General features: G+C 35.1%; 1 protein-coding gene and 1 pseudogene across 1 annotated transcript; one reads left to right on the forward strand and one right to left on the reverse strand.

Annotated features, from left to right (window-relative positions):
* Nucleotides 1-10037: 10037 nt before the first annotated feature.
* Nucleotides 10038-12907, forward strand: LOC131595332 (putative wall-associated receptor kinase-like 16; annotated as a pseudogene).
* Nucleotides 12908-12946: 39 nt separating this feature from the next.
* Nucleotides 12947-23033, reverse strand: LOC131595334 (uncharacterized). Its single transcript, XM_058867659.1, has 13 exons — nucleotides 22881-23033; nucleotides 22698-22809; nucleotides 22258-22340; nucleotides 21253-21318; nucleotides 20448-20548; nucleotides 19741-19859; nucleotides 19319-19359; nucleotides 15720-15808; nucleotides 15353-15530; nucleotides 15153-15269; nucleotides 14466-14510; nucleotides 14057-14185; nucleotides 12947-13664 (listed from the first exon to the last, which is right to left on the reverse strand). Exons 1-13 carry the CDS (start codon nucleotides 22971-22973, stop codon nucleotides 13530-13532), a joined length of 1308 nt encoding a protein of 435 aa, XP_058723642.1. The 5' UTR covers nucleotides 22974-23033; the 3' UTR covers nucleotides 12947-13529.
* Nucleotides 23034-24916: the final 1883 nt, after the last annotated feature.

Consider the following 24916-nt stretch of genomic DNA (forward strand, 5'->3'; position numbering starts at 1 on the left):
TCTACCTCAAGGCCGTTAGAACTCTTGCACATTGATCTGTTTGGCCCAGTCAAAACAGCATCTATCAGAGGGAAGAAATATGGATTAGTCATCGTTGATGATTATCGCCGCCGGACTTGGGTAAAGTTCTTGAAACACAAGGATGAGTCTCATTCAGTGTTCTTTGAATTCTGCACTCAGATTCAATCTGAGAAAGAGTGTAAAATCATAAAGGTCAGAAGTGATCATGGTGGCGAATTTGAGAACAGATTCTTTGAGGAGTTCTTCAAAGAAAATGGTATTGCCCATGATTTCTCTTGTCCTAGAACTCCACAGCAAAATGGAGTTGTAGAACGAAAGAATAGGACTCTACAAGAAATGGCCAGAACCATGATCAATGAAACCAATATGGCTAAGCATTTCTGGGCAGAAGCAATAAACACTGCATGTTATATTCAGAATAGAATCTCTATAAGACCTATTCTAAATAAGACTCCTTATGAATTGTGGAAGAACAGAAAGCCCAACATTTCATATTTCCATCCTTTTGGATGTGTATGTTTTATTCTGAATACTAAAGATCATCTTGGTAAGTTTGATTCCAAAGCACAAAAATGCTTCCTTCTTGGATATTCTGAACGCTCTAAAGGCTACAGAGTATACAATACTGAAACATTGATTGTAGAAGAATCAATCAATATTAGGTTTGATGATAAGCTTGGTCTTGAAAAACCAAAGCAGTTTGAGAATTTTGCAGATTTTGATATTGATATATCAGAAGTTGAAGAATCAAGAAGCAAAGCTGCAGAAGCTGGCAGTCTCAGAAGCAATGGATCAGAAGATCAAGTTGCTGCATCTTTAGAGAATCTTAGGATTTCTGAAGAACCAACTATCAGAAGATCACCTAGACTTGCCTCAGCTCATTCAGAAGATGTGATCCTTGGAAAGAAAGATGATCCCATCAGAACAAGGGCATTCCTTAAGAACAATGCAGAATGTCAATTAGGTCTTGTTTCTTTGATCGAGCCAACTTATGTTGATCAAGCTCTAGAAGATCCAAACTGGATAATTGCCATGCAAGAAGAACTAAATCAGTTTACAAGGAATGATGTATGGGACTTGGTTCCTAGACCAAAAGGATTTAACATCATCGGTACTAAGTGGGTTTTCAGGAACAAGCTAAGTGAGAAAGGTGAAGTGGTAAGAAACAAAGCCAGACTGGTTGCTCAGGGTTATAGTCAGCAAGAAGGGATTGATTATACAGAAACCTTTGCACCAGTGGCCAGGTTAGAATCTATTCGTCTATTAATTTCTTTTGCCACTCAACATAACATCACTCTTTATCAGATGGATGTCAAGAGTGCCTTCTTAAATGGTTATATAGATGAAGAAGTTTATGTTCACCAACCTCCTGGTTTTGAAGACTCCATGTCTCCAAATCATGTTTTCAAATTAAAGAAATCATTATACGGATTGAAACAAGCTCCCAGAGCTTGGTATGAACGTTTGAGTTCTTTCCTTCTGGAAAATGATTTCACTAGAGGAAAAGTGGACACTACTCTCTTTTGTAAAACATTTAAAAAGGATATTTTAATTTGTCAAATATATGTTGATGATATTATCTTTGGAACATCTAATGCTACACTTGGAAAGGAGTTTGCTGAGTCTATGCAGGCTGAATTTGAAATGAGCATGATGGGAGAACTCAAGTATTTCCTTGGGATTCAAATCAACCAAACTTCTGATGGAACCTATGTTCATCAAACGAAGTATGTGAAAGAACTTCGGAAGAAGTTTAATCTTTCTGAAAGCAAAGAAGCCAAAACTCCTATGCATCCAACTTGTGTACTGGGTAAGGATGAGGTAAGTAAGAAGGTAGATCAGAAGTTGTACAGAGGTATGATTGGATCTCTTCTATATCTAACTGCTTCTAGACCTGACATTCTCTTTAGTGTTTGTTTGTGTGCTCGATTCAAATCAGATCCAAGAGAATCTCATTTAACAGCGGTTAAGAGAATTCTAAGGTATCTGAAAGGTACTACTAATGTTGGTTTAGTTTACAGAAGATCTAAAGATTACAACTTAGTAGGATTCTGTGATGCTGACTATGCTGGAGATAGAATAGAAAGAAAGAGCACTTCTGGAAGTTGTCAATTTCTTGGAAGTCATCTGATCTCATGGTACAGCAAGAAGCAAGCTACTATTGCCCTCTCAACAACAGAAGCAGAATATGTTGCTGCTGCTGGTTGTAGCACACAAATGCTCTGGATGAGAAGTCAGCTGGAAGATTATCAGATATATGAGAGTAACATTCATATTTTCTGTGATAATACTTCTGCTATATGTTTATCTAAGAATCCTATTTTACATTCAAAAGCTAAACATATTGAGATTAAACATCATTTCATAAGGGACTATGTTCAGAAGGGTGTTATATCTTTAAACTTTGTGGATACAGACCATCAATGGGCTGATATCTTTACAAAACCCCTTGCTGAAGATAGGTTTAAGTTCATTCTGAAGAATATCAGTATGGATTTATGCCCAGAATGAGAAGATGAGAAGATCTTATGTATGAGTATCTTCTGAAATGAAATTGGATTTTTTTATAAGAAGTTATGATTGAAATCAATTAGAAATTGTGATTCAGTTATTACTAACGTTTCATTGTCTAAGTTGATTCAGAATCTCTTTAAAAGCAAAACAGTTGTAACTGGCTATCCAGATGGTAAACACGTGTTCACTATTTCTGGACAAGCGTGCGTGCAGTTGAGGGGACGTCTACTTAGGTAACTGTGCAAATCTCGTCATTTGTCATAGTCTCTCTCTCCTCTTGTCACGTAACATTAAATTCCATTGATCATTTTCTTTATTTTCTTTTTCGTTTTTATATCCGTCAAACGTTTCCCTTCCCTAGAACGTTTCCTTTCCCACATTCCCTCTATTTAATTCTCCATTTCTTTGCATTCTTCAATCAATCTATGAGCTCTCTCTCTCTCTCTTTCTCTCACTTTTCTATGAATATCTTTTGCATAAACCCTAGTTCATTCTTCATCGATCTAGCGTTCATCATGAATCCTTCGCCTAGTTCTCTTCATCAAAACTTTAAACCAGTTGAAGAAACTAAGTCTCAACAGTGGCTGATCTATTTGAATAGAACGGATGGAAGGGTTAATAGGCTACAGGATGAGAAACATATCTCGGGATGGCATTCCAAGTTTTTCTCAAGTCAGATCTCTTCTTTGATGTTGTTATCAACATTTGTCCAAAGAAAGAAGACTTTCTTGAGATATTGGATGAAGTTAGGTTCCATAAGGACTTAACTTCTATGTTAAGGGAAAGCCCATATGAGAATACGCTCTCTCCTGGTGAACTGTTCTCAGTTCCTCCTTTGTATTCATTTACTTCTTTCTCTGGGAGCTGCTCAGGCATGCAAAGTTTCAAGATTTGATGACCAAGCAAGGGCAAGAACAACGCTGGGATTCATGATATACTGGCTTAGATTAGGACTAGGCTAGGGTTGTAGTCTTTGTGTCCTTGTAGTTTTCTTTGCTTGTTGCACTTGTGTATCAGCATACATCTTCTGTAACTCTGTTTGGTTAATCAATGAAAAGCTTATTCTGCATAACTCTTGTACTTCTGCTTGTTTTATCAATGACTATTTGTTTCTCTTTCCATTTGTCCTGTGCTTACATCTGAATCTTTTACATTCTTTTTGATGTTATGACAAAAAGGGGAGAAATAGTGATAAATGATTTGATTTATATTAGCAGTTGCAGGGAAGGAAGCCCCCACATTACTAACAGAAGCTGCAAGCTTCATATGTTTCTAAGTTGTGTTGTTGCAGGAATCAAAGATTCAAAATCAACATAAGAAGCAACAGAATGATCAGAAATAGCTCTTGGATTCTTGAAGCAAGCTGAGTGCTAGGAAGCTTCAGAATCAGAAGCAAGAAGGAAGAATGATCAGAAATTCTGATAATAGAATATGATCCAAATCATTGTCTATTTGCTCTGATACATTGTCTATTGGATCTGATATATTCTATATGGCTTATATGGCTCTGATACATATTTTGTGTTCTGATACACATTTTATGTTCTAACTCATTCATGCTGACTTTTGTCGTTTAGTTTTGTTCTGTAACATTTCAGGATGTAGAGATGCTCTGATGATGCTCTGGTACATTCAACAATGTTCTGATACAATCTAGCATGAAGTGATGTAAGAAGAAATTCAAAGCTCTGAAGCTATCCGAGGGAAGCAGAAATCAGAAGCTGTGAATGTTCTAAAGATCCAGAAAACTCAAGTTCTGAAGCTGTCCTAAATGGAAGCATGAATCAGAAGCTGTGAATGTTCTGAAGATCAAAGAAATTCAAGTTCTGAAGCTGTCCTAAATGGAAGCAGGAATCAGAAGCCGTGAATGTTCTGAAGATCAAAGAAATTCAAGTTCTGAAGCTGTCCTAAATGGAAGCAGGAATCAGAAGCTGTGAGTGTTCTAGGGATCTAAAGAAATTCAAGTTCTGAAGTTGTCCAATGGAAGCAGAAGTCGGAAGCTATGAATTATCAGAAGACAGAAGCTTATGTGATCGTCTCTACCGAAATAATCAGGGAAGTCTTTTATTATTAAAGTTCTTCGAGTATTTATTTCAGGGGGAGATTATTCATCTCAGGGGGAGATTGTTAATCTCAGGGGGAGACATATTCACATGCTTATGCTATAGCTGTGTAATTTGTCTTTAGCCGTCTGCTCTTTCTGATCGCAAATTCATATCATTTATATATGTTTTTGTCATCATCAAAAAGGGGGAGATTGTTAGAACAAGATTTGTTCTGATCAATATTCTTAGTTTTGATGATAACAAGGATATGAATTTTGTGTGAGATAATGTGGTACTCTAATACATTGCAATTTCCATTTCAGGAAATATATAAAGAGTATGCACAAATCAGCGCTCAGAAGCTTTGTCTCAGAAGGTTCAGCATGCAACATCAGAACATGGTCTGGCAAGACATCAGAAGATGGTCAAGGCAGAATCAGAACATGGGTCTATAGAAGCATCAGAAGAACTTGAGATCAGAAGCAGAAGCACTGAAGTTCTCATGGTATCACGCTCAGAAGCACTTCAAGGTCAGAAGACAAGAAGATGCTTTGCACCAAGCTGTTTGACTCTGATGATATTCAAATATTATATTCACAAACATCAGATCAGAAGAAAGTACAAGTGGCAGGCTACGCTGACTGACAAAAGGAACGTTGGAAGCTATTAAAGGCAACGTCAGTAGACACAGCGTGAACAAGGCTCGAGGTAGTTGACAAAAGCGTGAAACATTAAATGCAAAGCTGTACGGAATACGCAAAGCATTAAATGCGCTTAACGGTCATCTTCTCAAACGCCTATAAATATGAAGTTCTGATGAGAAGCAAGGTTAACAACTCTGAACCAAATTCTGTGAATATTAACTTGCTGAAACGCTGTTCAAATTCAAAGCTCAGAAACTTCATCTTCATCAAAGCTCACTACATTGCTGTTGTAATATATTAGTGAGATTAAGCTTAAACGTTAAGAGAAATATCACTGTTGTGATTATAGCTTTTCAGAAGCATTTGTAATACTCTTAGAATTGATTACATTAATTTGTAAGTAACTAGAGTGATCAAGTGTTGATCAGAATACTCTAGGAAGTCTTAGCTTGTGTCTAAGCAGTTGTAATTAGAGTGATCACGTGGTGGTCAGGATACTCTAAGAAAGTCTTAGCTTGTGCCTAAACATTTGTTCCTGGAGTGATCAGGTTGTGATCAGGATACTCTAGAAGACTTAGTCGCGGACTAAGTGGAAAACCATTGTAATCTGTTGCGATTAGTGGATTAAATCCTCAGGTGAGGTAAATCACTCCGTGGGGGTGGACTGGAGTAGTTTAGTTAACAACGAACCAGGATAAAAATAACTGTGCAATTTATTTTTATCGTTCAAGTTTTTAAGACTACACTTATTCAAACCCCCCCTTTCTAAGTGTTTTTCTATCCTTCAATTGGCATCAGAGCGCCGGTTCTAAGGTGCAAGCACTTAACCGTATAAGATTAATATGCAAGTATAATACAATAGAATGATATCCATAATGAAAAAACTTACAAATGATTGGATGTTTTCCTTTGTCCCTCGGTGCTTGTTTCCCCACGTCAAGAGAGACATAGTTGGTATTATGAGACTGGAAATACTTAAGCTTTTGATTTTCTTATGGGTTGATAGATGTGTTGCGGAAACCCCATTGCTTCCCTAACCTCCAACTAAATCACATGCATGTCCATATCAACTACCTATTTCGATTGCACTACTATCTAAAGCAACTTAAATAACCTATGTTACCTAAATCATCATTCAAAAAACACACACACACAAAATGAAATGAAAAACATACCAAATCAAGGTTGTGGGTGAGAAGCTTGTAAGGAGTGAGTAACTTTGCAGCAAATGAGATAGAATAGAGTGAGTGAATTTGATGAAACTTCCTCAAATAAAGTTTGGAAATTGTTTGCAGTAAAAGAACAAATGGGTGTTTATAAAAATGCATCTCAAGATTAACCTCATATGCATACGAAGATACATTTCCGTATTAAATTTTGACAAAATAAGAATAACTCATTAATTTACTCTGAGGAGCGTAGAAAAAAATGATGCGTCTAAAATTAGGGATAGTTGTAACTTTTCACCATGGACCGGAACCACATGGAATGAGTAACCATGTAACTTTTCACCATGGACCGGAACCACATGGAATGAGTAACCATAAAGTATTCTATTGTATTTCATTAGGAAAAAGTAAATACCAAAAATCAATAAAGTCTAGGGTAAATAGTTTCCGCAATGGGCGTAAATATTGTAAATCATGTAATATCGATTTGTATTTATAAAAAAAAATACATTCAGTTACCAATGTTTTTTATATTTTAAAGTAAAATTATTAATTTATAAATATTTAATAGTTTATTAACATTAATAAATAAATTTAAATAAATATTATTATTAAAAATTAAATTTTAAATCAATAATTTATATTTATTTAACTCAATTAACACATATCAATTGAATTTTATATTTATAAATTATGTTGCTCTTCTTTTAATTAGAAAATCTGCTAAAGGTGGTGGAATTGCTCTCTTGTTGAATTGGGATACTAAATTTTCTAAAAAAGAAATCTCTTATTATAAAAAGTTAAAATTGTTTTTTATTTTCTTCTAAGCAGATGTGAAAATAGAATAGAATTCCAAGATATGTGTGAAATTTTTTTTTTTTTAATCTTTAATATATTTTTCAAAAATTTACTCAAAATTAAATTTATGTAAAGAATCCAAATAAGTTTCTGAATCTTCTACATTCTAATTAATTTAATGAAATGATTAAGTCTTGCATACAAGTCAATAGTCAGAAATTATAGATAGTGGAGGTCCACCGTGATAAGCAACTTACTATTAATTTTGTTCTACTTCTAATAAACAAAAAAGAAGCCAATTTGGTAGGCAATTGAATAACTCAAACCACGGGACAGAAAATAAATTTTTGATCATCTTTAAAAAATATAATCAACTTTTTTAAAAAAGAAAAGTATAATCAACTTCGAAAAAATATAATATAATTTAGATTAAAGAAGCTCATTCAATTGCAAAATTTTGAACTTAAAACTCTAGTCAAAGTGAATGTGAGTTGAAGGTAACAACCACAATTAATTAACAATTTAAATTGAGAATTTTCTTATCTTATCTCTTGGACTTCTTAGGCACCATGTGCATTTTTAAAAATATTTCATTGTTTTTTAGATGTATCTCTCGGCGCACCTTTTTTTACTTAACGTCGGTTTGTTCCGTAGGTGCATCTACGGAAATATTCATGTTATGTATCTCCGAAATAATTTGATGTTAAACTCGCGCCAGACTCTTCTCCTCCCTCGTTCTCAAATCTTTTCTTTTCACCAACACCAAACTCTCTCAACCTTAAAAATCTTTCTTCCACCAAAGTTGTTTTTTTTTCTCTCGAGATCGACAGGGAACATCAACATCAACGATCAAAATACTCCAGCTCGTTTGAAGTTCAATTTAATTGGTAAGTTTCGAGTTTCCGAGTTATTTTCGAGTATTTTCTATGATAGAGTTAGAATACACTTTTAGATATATAAATCATTAGATAGTGTTAGAAACATAGTTTAGATTTGCATAGTTTTATATGTCATTGTTGTGTTTTGGAAGTTGCAAAACGTTCTGTAGGTGCATCTACGGAAAGTAAATGTTAGGGTAGTTCCGTAGATGCAGCTCTGGAACAAACCCAATTGTTATAAATATTGGGTGCTTTTGTAACTGTATCTACAGAAGCTTTCCACATGTACATCTATGGAGTTAAAATTTGTATTTTTTTTAACTTAATTGTGGATAATTCAAATTTATTTCTTATACCTTACAGACATTATGGTTGATGGGACCGGCCGAATCATACATGGGAGGGTTGCATAGCATGCATCTGTGCGACTTGCACGGAGCTAGATGGTGCTAGAGGGAGCCGACACCTCTGTTCCAACAGAGGTCACGGTTGAGGCTACGCCACAGCCTGCTCTTCAGCCTAGTGCACATGCGTCATCCACTTCTACTACTTCATCCCGGAGGCGTCAGGATGATGGTGAGGGTACATCACAGGCGCCATCCTCCCGCGGACCTCGTCGGGATATGTATGTGTCACCTCTAGAGGGTCTCGCTTCTCCAGTTCCACCTCTAGCCGGTGATGATCCTTATGTGCCACCTCTAGAGGGTGTTGATCCATTGCGTGAGGATGCTGATGAGGGTTACCCGAGGGGGTCCCTCCAATTTGTCGCTGCTGACAGGTTACGCCGACTATACCGCCAGACATGTCTGGGATGGAGAAGCAGCCCCAGAAATTTTATAACCATGGGAGGAAGATATTAGCTTTGGAGCAGCCACAAGAGGTGTGGTTCCAGGATGTCCTCACAGCCTCTAGCCTGAAGGATCTTTGTGAGATATGGTACACCGTGATCCACAACGCGGTGCTCATGGCATTTGCGGAGAGATGGCACCCTGAGACGTCCTCCTTCCATCTACCTCATGGTGAAGTCACTATTACATTTGGACGATGTCTCATGTATATTGCATATACCTATTAGGGGTGCCCTCATCCGTCACAGTAGGATGACGAAGGAGGAAGCGAGAGAGCTTCTGGTTGAGGAGGTGGCACATGGGGCACTGGTGTACCGCAGACATTGCGCCAGGACGAGTGAGATAGTAGACGGTAGAGGCAGAGGTGCCGGCAAGGGAAATGGTGGACGTAGAGGAGGCGCTAGAGGTAATGGGGGGATGCAGATGTTGTCCGACACACATAGTAGTGACCGTGCTAATTATTTTGATGTATGTATTTTGATTACATTGATGTACTTTCTTTTTTATTATGTGCATGACATTTGACTATTTGAATGATGTATATGATGTATTATTTTGATGTACTATATAACATTGAGTAGACATATTTTGATGCACTATATTTTGATGTATTATTCTACTGCACAAAAAAATTTGAAGTTTTGTAGTGATTTATAGTTGGTTTACAATGTAGCAGAAGGTTCCGTAGGTACATCTACGAAATATTCAGTTTTTGAGACGTTCCGTATGTACAACTACGGGAGTTTTCTGAACTAAATTAAGTTGAATTTCCCACGTTTACCATTTTAAACTACTTCCGTAGATATAGCTCAAAAAAAACACAAATTTTAAATAAAAAAAATATGCTTCCTGATATGTATCTCCGGAAGCATGGGACTCTAACTTAATTGCGTCAGATACCTAAAAGTATCATGAGGTGGATTGAGATATTTACCTTAAATTTTATTTCAGTTGTTTGTCTTGTTTATAATATACGGTCATTTCGGCAAAGACAATTCAACAATAGTATCTTTTCTTTTGAAGAAAATTCAACAAATTTTATTTTTTTCATTGAAGAAAATACTGAGAAATTTCTTAAACAGTTGTATTAGTGTTTTTCTTTACACAGCATAAATAAGGTGCTGCTAAGATCCACAATTAAATCTTAGCTCTAAACAATGATTCTACCATTCACAATATTTCATATCATTGTTTTAATAATATCTCCTAGATTAGCCTCAGCACAAGAAGATGGAAGCATAGCACAATATGGTTGTAATTCAACATGTGGAACAGTTTCAGTTCCTTTCCCATTCGGAATGAATGAACCTCATTGCTATGCACACAAATGGTTTGAAATAGAATGCATATCAGACCATTCTTCTTCTTCTCATATTCCGAAACCTTACCTGAAGTCGTTAAGTCTTGAGGTCAGATATTTTTACACAGACTCGAGCACCCTTGAGATTATGAGCCCAATTTACCATTCCAATTGTCAAAAAAACAAAAATAGTAGCAACAGTAATAAAATCCTTACACTTAGAGACAGTCCTTTCATATTTTCACAGGCTGAAAACACGTTTCTAGCTGTGGGATGTAACAATCTTGCTTTTCTTCAGTCAAATGGGACAACTGTTGGTGGTTGTGTATCAATTTGTGACGACGACAATAATTTCAATATAGGTAGCGACGGTTGTAATGGAAGGTATTGTTGTAAAACCTCATTGCCTTCACATCTTTTAGAGTTTAACGCAACAATAAGAGGTTTAAGCGAACAGAGTAGTGATGGGTGTGTTTATGCTTTGATTGCAAGTGATTATTGGGTAACATTAGATAACTCATATATGAGTAATTATGAGATTGAGATATTGAATGAGTTGAAAAATAAGGAATATGCTCCTGCAATGCTTGAGTGGGAGATTTTGAATAATATGTTAATTAATTCCACATTTCAACTACCTCCAAATTGTTATGACTCCAACGTTACTTCTTTAAGAAACATAAACACTGGTAGGCAATGTAGATGCTCCTACCTTGATGGAGTATCCTATGGCAATCCCTACCTTGCTGGAGGCTGCCCAGGTTTTTCAATATCTTCCTTTTTATATTAAAATATGTCATATTATGTTTTATCATTCTCAAGAACAATGTAGAAACACTTAGTTTTCTAAGAAATCAATAATAAATTGTCTTGGTATAAATTATATCTGCTTCCATGCCCCATTTAAAATTCAATATATACGAGTGTTAAACTATAAGCTAACTTGGTTCTTTGTTTCTGCTGCTCCAGATGGAGAGTACTACTTTCATAAGAATAACCGATGGAAGAAGTGGGTTATTGTAGGTATGTACAAATTTCACAAATGAATAATAATTATTTTATTGCATTACATCGAAGTTGGGTGATGCTAAGCTAGAGTTTGGTGAATTTACATTTAATTGGTACTTATACAACTATAGCATCCCATTAAATAGAATAAGTTATTTGAATTATACTCAATTATCAAAATGTTCTATTCAAGATCATGTCTATTTAATTTTATTAATTTTGAGATCTATCTTAATAGATTACCTTAATATCTGTTTGAGAGTTGGTTTTAATACACTCACATGATTTATTATGACAAATATGTAGGAATTTCATCAAGTCTCGGATCCATCGGTTTCCTCATTGATCTACTGTTTTTGTACAAAGTTATGAAACGAAATATGATAAAGAAACGCAAGGAAAAATTCTTCAAAAGAAATGGTGGTTTGTTGTTGCAAAAAAGAATGTCTTCGGGAGAAGTAAATGTTGACAGAACTACTCTCTTCACTTTAAAGGATTTAAAGAAAGCCACTGACAATTTCAATAAGGATAGAATTCTCGGAAAGGGAGGCCAAGGCACCGTTTACAAAGGCATGTTGGTGGATGGTAAAATTGTTGCAGTGAAAAAGTTTAAGGTTGAAGGAAATATTGAAGAGTTCATTAATGAGTTTGTTATTCTTTCACAAATCAACAATAGAAATGTTGTTAAATTATTGGGATGTTGTTTGGAGACAGAAATTCCATTGCTAGTTTATGAATTCATTCCAAATGGTAACCTTTTTGAGTATCTGCATGACCAAAATGAGGACATTCCAATGACATGGGACATGCGTTTGAGAATTGCCACTGAAGTTGCTGGAGCGTTATTTTATTTGCACTCGGTTGCATCTCAACCAATTTATCATAGAGACGTCAAATCAACAAATATACTATTAGATGAAAAGTATAGGGCAAAATTAGCAGATTTTGGAGCATCAAGAATAATTTCAATTGAAGCTACTCACCTTACCACAACGGTTCAAGGTACTTTTGGATACTTAGACCCTGAATATTTTCACACTAGTCAATTTACAGAGAAAAGTGATGTGTACAGCTTTGGGGTAGTTCTTGGTGAGCTTTTAACTGGTAAGAAACCAATATCCTCTACATCAAGATCTGGGGAATCACAAAGTTTAGCTTCCTATTTTGTTCAGTGTATGGAGGAGAATATGTTGTTTGACGTAATTGACAAAAGGATCACAAAAGGAGGGGAGATAGAACATATCACTGCAGTTGCAAATCTTGCATTTAGATGCTTAGAAATGAATGGAAGAAAACGACCAACGATGAAAGAAGTAACATTAGAATTAGAAGGGATCATGGGATTGAATAAGAAGCTTAATGCACAACAAAACCATGAGGAAATTGAACTTTCTGGAATTGAAGAGTACCAACCTTGGGATGGGTATTCTGCATCAAATTCATTGCCAATTGTCAGCAGCCAAACACACTCCACAGACTGAGATTATGCACATTCTTGCAATAGATTAGTTGGTTTGTTTAATTATTTTTTTTTCGTATTGATTAGTTAAAACATGCATTATTGTATTATAAACAAGAGTTTGCTTAGGCTTTTAAGATAAGGATGTAGTTGAATAGTGAATTATATTGGATGTATTTAATACGCATAAATTTTGACAGTTGAGGGACACTTTGTGCTTGATTCTTTTTTTCTATCACCTACTTTTTTCAATAGACTCTTTTCAGCAAATTCAGACTGACATTAGCCATTTGGGATGTGTTGATATGTTCGTTAAATTTTATTATCTCCCAGAGGTTTTATCCTCTTTCAAACTTTCTACATTGTCAAGGAAAACTAACTCCTGGTAATGGTCAACTGCTAATCTTCTTAATAATGGTACCTTTATTATCGCTACAATTTTGACCCTTTGAACCAATTTTGAGGGTAAGACAAACATTCAGGGAGCCTAATGTAATTCAGGTAAGAGCATCAGTAACAAAAACTAGCGGTGTACATCACTGATAAATAGGACCCTATACAAGATAATCTTCACTTGTGTTTATTCTTACACCTATATAAAAATGTTCTATCTTTCAAAAAAAAGTATACAACTTCTGGGGCTTCAGTGGGGAAAATGTCCATGGGAAAGTTGCCCATAAACAATAAATAAATAAACCATGTCTGGAAATCCAATTTATGGTCAAATAATGAAATTCCAGTGACTCATAAATATAATCTCAATAAATATCCTATGATTCTTATATATATAAAAAGAACCTGTGATCTTTGTGAATGCAAGTACTTCAGTTGAATTTATGGATCATCTACTTAGTATTGTGAGTGGGGACACTGAGATAAAATTTGGTATTCTTGAAATCATCCAAGAGTGGGTTGTATCCATCCTTGGTTATCGTTTTTGTGGGCAAACCAAACTCTTCCATGAAAGCCGATGTTTCCAGCTGCATTAAATACAAACTAATAAGGTAAAATACACAAAGTTGGTAAAATATGAAAGAAAAAAAGAACCTATTGTGCAATTTCTCATAAGAATAGAAAAATATTCCAAAGCAAAAGTCAAGGATTTCAAACTAAAACACTAGCATATTAAGCACATTGAAATATCTAAAACTTTCTTAACAATTCAACTTTTATAAATGAATATTACTATTATTTTATGTGTATTTTGTTTATAAGATCTGTCATTAAAAACCATTAGATAAGGATATGGAAAATAGAATGTAGTGCACTCAATCATGAAATACACATCAGTAGAACGATATGTAGAGACCCAGTACTTCAACTTTTGCCAGATGTGATGATAATATTAAAAAAATAAGACAATAGTCCTAACCGTAATTGTTCTCCTTTTCCTTCCCTTTTTCGATGAATGATCATCTTGAAGTTTTAGCCATCCAGAACAATAATGATCAATTCGTTCTAAAAGCCAAAAGTCTGTAGGAAAGAAGATATCAGCATCACCCTGCAACAAAAAGCATAAGCTTTAGTACAGCAATGTATATGTTTAGAAGTTCTGGAAGAAATTATTCTATATGATAGGATCATCACTTGTATAGTACAATAGTCATTATTAGTATTGTACTCGTATGAAGTAACTAGAATAATTGAGCCTTGGTAGTTTCTTGGTGCAAGTGAATGCAACAAAAAAAATGTGTTAAATTTAAGCAAGTTTGTTTCAAGCTATAACACCTTAAAATGAGGAATGTAGATTGAAAAGGAAATAAGTTAGTGCTAAACAAAACCTTAGCCTCCATATAATCTTGGTAATCTGTGCTGCTCCCATCTTTCTGCAATGCATAAGGAAACACTCTGTCAATTAAGACAATCATAATTGCTTCTATTTGATTTGTTGAGGGAAAACATAAAGGGGTGACTTCTGAAGATCATAGCCAATTATCATATCTGTACATAAATTTTTTAAAATATCAATACCATCCATGAGATGGAATAAGTAGGAGCTCAATCATGAACGTGTATTCAATAAATTGATTATGTTTATTCAATAATCCAATAGAATAATATAGCAATATTTTAGTCATAAAAAGTGAAGTACCGTGATCAAGAAACAAAAAGGTTTTTGGTACTAGAGTCTTTTGCAATCTAATTCTGGTAAGTAACAATCCAATAGGATAATATTGCAATAGGTTAGCCATATAAAAAGTTACATTGATAAACTACTTTTACAAAATCAACATTGCTTAAACTGTACATAAAAGAAAGATGGCAAGGTCTCTAAAATGGCAGTTCCATGGAGCAAATGAACACTGTTTCATAACCATATCACTTGTGCAGTGTAGAAATAATCAAATAAGACACAAAGCAATAAGGACTCTATTTTAAGAACTATTGCATGATAACTTTGCTCTAATGTGTATGAAATGAGAAGGCATACAATTTTGCTATTTAGGAAATAAATAACAAGAATATACTTTTGTTGAAACCAATGGAGCACGTTCACCAGGTATCTTCACATCTGGCAAGTAGCTGAAATCAGAAGCAATCAAAGACATCTTTGGTAGCACCTCATGGAGAACCTCAAGTAATTTCTGGAAGACACAAAAATGAGCATATGGTGAATGTAAAAATCCATTTGTATATCAGGCTTGAAGCAAACTTAAGAGACTCTTACCAAGCAACCAGTTGGCAGCCAACATCTACGCGGTTTTGGGTGAACTTTAGACCAAATACTTTTAAGTGCTGTTACTGCACTGCTCTGTGGTGTTTTAGTTTTATCCAAGTCCGTGATCTCAACACAACGTGTAACAAGTGAGTCTTGCAATGGCTTGTATAACTCGCTGAGTGTTTTTCTTTTAAGAGTACAAAATGGTTGACGTGTCAATAAAACCAAGCCACAGAATTGTTATAATGACAATCACTCAAAAGCTAACATTTATCATAACATTTTTTTAATTGATATTAACTAATGAATCCCTAGAATATGTGCTGTGGTGTATCATGTATGTAGCATAATGATCTGGATCTACGCACAAACTTACCGATCATGTTGTCTTTCAACCCAAACTTCCATCCATGGGGAGATTTGACTCTCTGAATAGACAACATCATGCGGAAGATTGTCAAGTACCTGCATAAAATAATAAAGGAGGTGCAAAATATCTTAGCAATAGTAGTAATCATACAATATAACATTTAAATCAGAAAAGGGGGGAAATTAATTTCTAGTCTGCAAACAATACTTGGGTCATGATCAAATCCCAGATAAGTTAACTGTTTCAAACTTTTAAAGATGCAAGTATAGTAACAATGGGAGATGGGAAATATGCCGGATCTTAGCTACTAAAAGGAAACTGCCAGCACAAGTGTTTAGGGTCATCATCATACAAGTATGAAGTCGGTGAGGCAACTCCTAGATGCACCAGAATGCTTGAGTCGTGTTTCATAGTCTTTGCTCAACCACTATTTCCCATAACTTAATTGATGTAGGAGGATTGTGCGTATCAAAGAAGAAATTGCGCGTCGGAAAGCATTTTAATATTTAAGCAATTTTAGTTTTAATATTTAAGTAATTTCTATTTTATTTGTTTTATTTAATTTTGTTTTGGATTAAAGGCCCATAAGGCCCAATAGGATTTATTTGTTTTCTGTATTTAAAGACCTTTGGCATGGCCATAAGGATTATCTCTTTTATTATAATAGAATCCAAAGTTTTCTTTATTCCTGGTGGACTCCAGAGCTTATCTATAGGGTTTGCGCTTGCAACCCTGTTTTCATTCAAGGTTTAGCGCTTGCTATTCCTTTGGGCGGCTTCCGACTGCGTCAGTTGGCATCAGAGCAGGTATTCCTTTGGGCGGCTTCCGACTGCGTCAGTTGGCATCAGAGCAGGTTTTCTCCTGTTCTTTTCATAGCTTGACAACTATGGCGGATCAACCGGTGACCAAAGCAGATCTTGAGGGAATTACCACGGCTTTTACCGCGGCTCTAACTGCTTTGACTGAACAGATGGCGAATTTAGCAAATCAGGCGAACAACGCCAACAACAATGGGAATCGGCGAAGAGACAGGAGAGGGGAACCGATTAGGGTTCTACGGGGTGGAAACTGTGTCGAAGATTCGAGTTCTGATGAAGAAGAACCTCACGTGAAGAGGATAATCGGGGGAATCTACAGAACAACCATGACTATCGAGTGAAGGCTGATATTCCATTGTTCTACGGAACTATGGGAGTGGAGGAGTTTCTTGATTGGCAGATCAACGTCGACAGGTTCTTCGACGTTATGGGTGTCCCTGAGAACAAGCAAGTCAAGATGGTTGCGATCAGGCTTAAAAGTACTGCAGCTGTCTGGTGGGATAAACTTGTTGTTCAAAGGCAGAGACAAAGAAAGGGGCCAGTCAGAACTTGGAGAAGAATGAAACAATTGATGCTGGAGCAGTTTTTACCGGAGGATTATGAGCAGATTCTTTATAAGATGTACATCGAGTGTGTTCAGGGCAAGAGAACCGTGACTGAATACACAGCTGAGTTCCTGCGGTTTTCTGAGCGCAATGAATTAGGAGAATCAGAAAGCCAGAAAGTGGCTCGATACATCAATGGCCTAAAGGGATCCTTGCAGGAGAAGATGGGTTTACAGACTGTATGGACCGTAGCTAAAGCATCCAGTTTGGCTTTGAAGGCGGAATTGATGGAGAAATCCCCTCGAAATTTCTCGTCTATTGAAAGGTATTCACCCCAAAGTAACTGGGAATCAGCAGGTGACAAGGAAAAGAATGCAACACCCCGGGATTCCAATCTTGAGAATAAGGGACCTAGCAGCTCTAGCAGTGTGCAGCATGGTAAAGCACCAATTCAGAGGCCAAATAATCCATATGCTAGACCCGCAATAGACACATGTTATCGTTGTAACGGAAGAGGCCACAAATCAAATGTTTGTCCAACAAGAAGAGGCGTTGCTGTTGTGGAAGAAAGGGAGGAAGATGAGGAAAGAGAAGATTCTACAGTTAAGAACGATGAGTATGCCAATGTTGAGTTTGCGGTGGAAGAATCTGATGAGAGGGTAAATTTTGTGTTGCAGCGAATGTTACTAGCATCCAAAGACGAAGGGCAGCGCAAGAATTTGTTCAAGACACATTGTTCTATCAAGAACAAAGTGTGTAATCTAATTGTGGATAGTGGCAGCATGGAGAATCTGGTGTCGGAAAAATTGGTAGATTATTTGAAGTTGTCCACAAAACCACATGAGAAGCCGTACAACCTCGGTTGGGTAAGTAAGGGCTCCCAAGTTCGAGTAACACTAACCTGCAGAGTTCCTATCTCCATCGGAAAACATTATAGAGAAGAGGTACTTTGTGATGTTCTTGATATGGATGTTTGTCATATTTTACTTGGTAGGCCTTGGCAGTTTGATAATGATATCACTTATCGAGGACGGGATAACGTGATGATGTTTACATGGGGCACACATAAAATTGCTATGGCTCCTGTTTTGCACTTTGATAAGAATCCAGGAGGAAAGAATCCTAGATTCTTGATGATGACGCAGAGTGAAAAGGAGCTTGATGAGGCTGTAAAAGAAACTGAATGTTTCTGTCCAGTGGTGATCAAAGGGTTGATGAATGCTGTAAAGGAGGAAACAATTCCAGAAGAACTGCTAGGGATCCTAAAGGATTTCAAGGAGTTGACCGCAGATGAGCTGGCAAACGATTTGCCTCCTATGCGAGATAAACACATGGAAGTTAAAGTTTTCAATGTGGGAGAAGATGTGATGGCATTTCGGCGTAAGGAGAGGTTTTCAGTTGGTACTTACAATTATAGCAAGCTGCCAGATGAAGTTCTTTATCAAGAAGAGAACTCGGGGTCGAGTTCTTCAGAAGTGAAGGAGACTGATGTAGGAGGATTGTGCGTATCAAAGAAGAAATTGCGCGTCGGAAAGCATTTTAATATTTAAGCAATATTTAAGCAATTTTAGTTTTAATATTTAAGTAATTTCTATTTTATTTGTTTTATTTAATTTTGTTTTGGATTAAAGGCCCATAAGGCCCAATAGGGTTTATTTGTTTTTTGTATTTAAAGACCTTTGCCATGGCCATAAGGATTATCTCTTTTATTATAATAGAATTCAAAGTTTTCTTTATTCCTGGTGGACTCCAGAGCTTATCTATAGGGTTTGCGCTTGCAACCCTGTTTTCATTCAAGGTTTAGCGCTTGCTATTCCTTTGGGCGGCATCCGACTGCGTCATTAATAATATGACTCATAAGTTTAACCATCTATAATTTATAAAATTTTGGATATCTCCCTTGTTCTTATGAATTGAAATTAAAGTGTTTCTTCTCCACTCTTCTCAATAAAAAGTTTTGCTCTAAATTTGCTAATGATCCTAACATAAAATCTCTGATCCTAACATTAAAAGTTAATCTTGGTATGCTTACATTTTACTTTTATCTATCATTATGTAATGTAATTCACATTTTTATACTTCCTGTTCCATCAATCCCCAGTCCTTTTCCCTTGGCGTCATGACACTCAAAGCATCTCTTCAATGGTAAAAGCCAACTAGTACTAACATTGATATAATAACATGGCAATGAAATAGTTTGAAGAATTATGGAGGAATGAAATCAACTCATAATAGAACGCACCTCTAGCATTATTACCCAACATGGTTGTTGCTCCACATCCCCTGTAAAAGAGGGAACAACGATATTAGCATTATGTTATAAGCATTCCACAAAGAAATTCCCATAAATCGCCAAAAAAGGAGCTTCGCGGCTTAGAAATTGAACTTCTAAAAGAAATTACAATGAGTGTGTGTGTTGTGTGTGTATCCCAAAGACTCTTAGGGTGTAAAAAATAATAGATATTAGAGTAGTTAAAGTAGTTAAGAGTTGTTATAGAAGTTAGTTAGTTAATTGAGGTTGTTATAGAACTATTGGTATAAATAGAATAATACAATGTAGAGTTGATCACTATGAGTAGTCTAATCTTCAGTTTCTAACCACTTCTAGAGGCCACAGTAAAATTTATGTTTACTCAATAGAGGAAATTTTTAATAGCATCCTACCCCATCCACTCCTGTCAGCAGCATCACGGCATTCTACTCTGAACTTGGGGATATGGCTGCGCACTTCGCCAACAGTTTCTTTTTGCACCTCGGCAAGTGAAGGACTAATCTCAACTGACCTGTCGTTAGAAATAGGATATTAACTTGGGCGTTAATCATATGATACACAAGAGAGTAAATTTACTCCAATTCAATTCACTAAGAGCAATCAAATAATAGGATATTCATAAGACTGGTAGACGATTATTACAAACATGAATAAGATATAAAACCAAATTTGTAAAAAACTAAACATATAATGCTTACAAGAAGAAAAATCAGAACCAAAAATTGATATCTACAAATCAACAATACATCATTAGTATAAATACTATTGCATACAAATTGAAGGTTCAAACCCTCCCGTTCACATCGGCAAAGAACAAAATAGAACAAATAAAGTAAAACCGGAAGGTGTTTAGCTTGCTAGTTTCTCACTTTATCATTTATATTTCAGGTCATATGTCAATGGAATGAAACTATGAAATTAAAGAATGGCTCCAAAATATAAGTTACAAATAGGATTATCATACAAAAAAGATAATAAAAGTACAGTAAATTTAAGCATAGCTAACTGTCTTAACAAAAAGTTTTAAAGAAAAGTGGCCAGAACATTATATTTTGGTTTATTATAAAATATATAGCATACTGAATATCTAGGCACGTACGTGTAAGTCATACTGTTATAAACTTTTGGAGGAGCATTCAACATTATGTAATCCATTATACCCTTGGCACATGTTCCTGATCCACCACCAATTTCATAAATCTGATTGCAAATTAGAGGATAGTATCAACTACTGATACAAGTAATAAAAAGTAACATTGTTTATGCGCCATAGACTTATAATGCTTACTAAATATTTATCAAAATGAAAATGAAGCTTATCAAAGAAAAAAAAATAAACAAATTACAAATAGAAAGCCGGTGAGAGAAGTATTCATATAGAACTGAAACACTATCAAATAAGTGGTTAAGTGAAAAATAAAAACATAATGCAGGGCTCACAGTCTAGCTGCTTAACTATAAGAGATGCTGTTCTCTCAGGCTATTAATAGAAGATTTGCAAGAAACAAAGGGAACAATATTGTATATGGACATATGTTAATGGTAAGCCTATTAAGAGTAGACATGATGATAAAAGACCAACTACCTGACGTAATACATCTTTAAAGAGTTTCGAAATCTGTTGAACTCTGAACTATTTTTCCTATTCAATGATTGATGATTCAATCTCAGAGAATCAACTTGTATGCATGATATATTTAGTTAAGCAATGATTACAGTCGATTAGTTCATATTTAAAAATTGAATTGAAAAATTGCATAAAATTCATATAAAAAATTTAAAATGAAAAAGAAAATTACATTTCAAAACTCAAAACTATATGAATATGCATCAATAAGTACAGCAGTCTCCTAATGTTAACATTTGTCAAAGAAGATCGTGTGCAAAAGTTACAGTACGCTTACTTTTAGAGGAACAGAGAAGTTTGCGGTGCGCATGATGGCTTCTGCAATAGCATGGGCATACCAAGGCTGCAAAAAGGAAAAAAATCAGAACCTAAAAGAGCAAAAGCTCTGCATCTACATGTATGTTCAAGAAATTAGAAATATAAATAATATTATTTAAAACTCGACAGCAATTCCAGGAAAAATTAATTTCATTAGATTTTAATACATATAGGGTCCGGGAAAATTGCATACCGAAGCTCAAGTCTGATATGTGCTTGATTTGATTGTGCATTTAAACAATGATCAATTCCACCACAAAAATAGGATAAAGTTGAACATCCCAAGGTATACTATCCTGCCCGCAGATTATTTAAATCAAAAGAAAATGAAAATACTTCACAATTTTCATTTTAATGAATGAAAACTTTATGTTTTCAATACGAAATGCAATTTAGTGTACTCTGCAAGCCATAGTTAGGTTTCAAATCAAATTATGGGGCACCATTATTTCTTGGTCTACTGTGTGTATCATTCAGTGCTACTTTACCTTCCTATCCAGCAATTAAAACTCTTTTAAGAACAACTAACCCAATGATCAAAACAGATTTCTTTTTTAAAAAATAGGGCAAGCAACAAACTCATAAGTGGCCCGGGCAGCAGATTACGAAAAGTACCAATGAGAAACAGCAAGATAAAATCTGTGTAAAGTTTATTAACAAAATTTGTTGGGAATTAAATACCATCCAGTCTGTTGTTAATATGTGATGTAGCATAAACCAAATGAAGAAAAATAAAACTTCTATTTCAGTCCATAGAGATGATGGTATGATTAAGAAAAATATGCAGGTATTTCTTACAGCCTTGAAACATAATCAATTGATTCCTTAAACACAATAATATTCCATTAGAATCAAATTTTTAACATTTTTTTCCTCTTAAACTAACAGCTAGTAGAATCAAATTTTGAATCATATTATTATATATGCTGAGGACTAGAAAAAAATTATGACAAGGAATGTTTACCTTAAAAATCTCCACTGGAGTAAACCACGATATGTCACTCTGCTTATAAATGTTATCCAAATATTTCATATAAGCTTTTCGGCCTGAAACATTTCATCAATCTACAATATTAGAAGTTCCAACAAACCAATGAAAAATTATAATTAATATTTAGAGGTGTGAATTATAGTCAGAGACCAATCTGGTTCAATAGGTTTCGACCTTGAAATCAATCGCGAGTTAAGTTACTACATAATCGCCAATAATTCGGGATTCCGACATCTAATTGACTAAAGATTGAATCTAAATCGATAGATTGTGACTGTAGATTCGAGTTAACAACAGTTAAACACGGGCATTGGAACTAGTAGTTAACTAATTTGATAAACAGAATTAATCAACCTAAGTAGTACATAATGTTGGTTACATGGAGTATTAATGAATGATAAAGAAAAAGGCACCTTGAAGTTGGTTGAATCGAATGGTATTGGGAAGAACACCGACGGAGCGAGATTTTTGGGAGAAGTAGCCATATAATGGATGGTAAAGTGCAGAATGAATGAAATCTCGAACCTGTTTACGAAATTGATTAGACGATTTGGAAGAAATGGAAATAGATGGAGAATGGATTGGTTGGCACTTACCAGAACGGGTTTATCTCCGATAATGTGAGAGGAGTAGAAGGCTGAAGATTTAGAAGCGAGAGAAATGAGCCTGAGATTGGTGCGAGTAAACATTGCTTAGTAGTGGGAGCAGGGAGGTGAAGGATGGTGAGTGTTTATGTTTTCTTAAACCCTTTCTCCCTATTACAAGCTTTTCACTTTGCTTCTTCTAAAAATATAAATAAATAACTAAAATTATTATTATTATTATTATTATTATTATTATTATTATTATTATTATTAATTATTAATATTATTATTATTATTATTATTATTATTATTATTATTATTATTAATAATAATAATAATAATAATAATAATAATAATAATAATAATAATAATAATAGGATTTCTCCTTACTGTAACACCCCAAATTCTACCCGAAAAATATAATAAAATCAGAGTATAAATTTCAAACAAGTTCATTTGAGGTATCACATATTCGTTATTTCAAAAACATTCTCGACTTACTTGCCTTCATATAGATACATAGCACAGGAATTTAAAATTAATCCTAAAAAATTACTTTATCAAAATAATTATTTTATCTAGTAGCGGAATTCACAAAACTTCACAATTTTCAATTTAATCATAACTTCTTCGCAAAATAGCTTTAAGCTACAATTCAACAATAAAACATCACTAAAAATTCAGCAAGTAAGAAATAATTAAAACACGCATTTATCCCCCCGAGTGCTACATATCAGAGCGACCATCTACTCGACTCACATCGTCTAAATCTTCCTCAAGGCTATCACCTGCACGTTACCAGTTTAAAAGTAACGGCAAAACAACTAAAAGGGGTGAGATATCAAACAATATAAACAAGGTGATGATAAATAGTATATATACGGTTTAAGTCATAATAATCATCACTTTGCGGTATAATCATTACCGTCTAGTTTACTTCACTATTTAAATCAAAATAACACACGTCACCATATCTCACATAAATTCATATTCAGATTTCATAATAATTCACATAAGTTCACACATCACAACACATAAACTCATAATCACACAAATGAAATGCGACTCTAACAAATGCACATGCATGTGGTACCTAGGGCTTCAGCCCCCATCGCCAATTGCCAATAAATAGAGGCATCAAAACAGGCATAAGCCTACGTTGCTGTTTGCCAATCCAGGCCGTCACTAAAACATGCAAATCATGAAACACTAATGAAATGCAACAAATCACAAAAATCACAAAACAACGTCACGAGGCTTACGCCTATATCACAAATATTACCGATCATTAGGGTAACTCAACGTCGCTTTATTTCCTGCATTTCGCAATTATCGCCAAATCATAACATTGCATCGTCACTTGCCATAGGCCTACGACTTAATATCACCACATCACAAGCCAACACCATTAATCAATATTCCACACTCAATAACAGCATATATAATTTTCCAGAAAATCACAAAATAGCGAACACCAAATAATACCAAACACGGCGATAAAATTATAACCCAACCCCACATACGGTCTATCATATCCCCATTTATAGAGCAAGAACATCGCCCTTACCTTGTATTGGAGATTACTCTATAATTATACCGATATAAGCCTTCTAGCCTTAGCTTCTAACCCTTGCATCTTTTAATCAGAATCAAAAGCTGAATTTTTTTCCAAATATGCAGCTATAGTAAGATGATGATATCTCGCAACTCAAACCTTATTTTGAAGATCCCAACGGTCAAAATTTAGATATAGGTGTTGCGAACCTACCCACAAAATTTGGCGACGATCCAACGGTTAACGAATCGGGGATCTTTGATTTAGTGAGACTGCTGCAAGAAAAATGGGAATGCGTTTCTCTCCTCTTTTCTATCTTCTCTACAACTTCCCATGACGAATTTCCCAAGACTTTTTCTCTTCTAATTAACTTAATCCTTATCTTAACCTAATTTCATTAAACCTATTGGGTCTAACATTCACACTCCACCTTTTACTACCACCATCACTTAATTAAGTCCATATAACAAATCTAGTATTTCTTCATTACTAT

The sequence above is a fragment of the Vicia villosa genome, linkage group LG4 (genome assembly GCF_029867415.1).
Source record: "Vicia villosa cultivar HV-30 ecotype Madison, WI linkage group LG4, Vvil1.0, whole genome shotgun sequence".
In the NCBI taxonomy this organism is placed as follows: Eukaryota; Viridiplantae; Streptophyta; class Magnoliopsida; order Fabales; family Fabaceae; genus Vicia; species Vicia villosa.

Excerpts from the sequence above, each read along its gene's own strand:
- LOC131595334 (XM_058867659.1), bottom strand. The coding sequence starts at position 22,973 with ATGTTTACTCGCACCAATCTCAGGCTCATTTCTCTCGCTTCTAAATCT. Across the intron at positions 22,810-22,880 it reads TCGGAGATAAACCCGTTCTG|GTTCGAGATTTCATTCATTC; the intron begins GTAAGTGCCAAC and ends TTTCGTAAACAG. Across the intron at positions 14,186-14,465 it reads AAGATTATATGGAGGCTAAG|GGTGATGCTGATATCTTCTT; the intron begins GTTTTGTTTAGC and ends TTTTTGTTGCAG.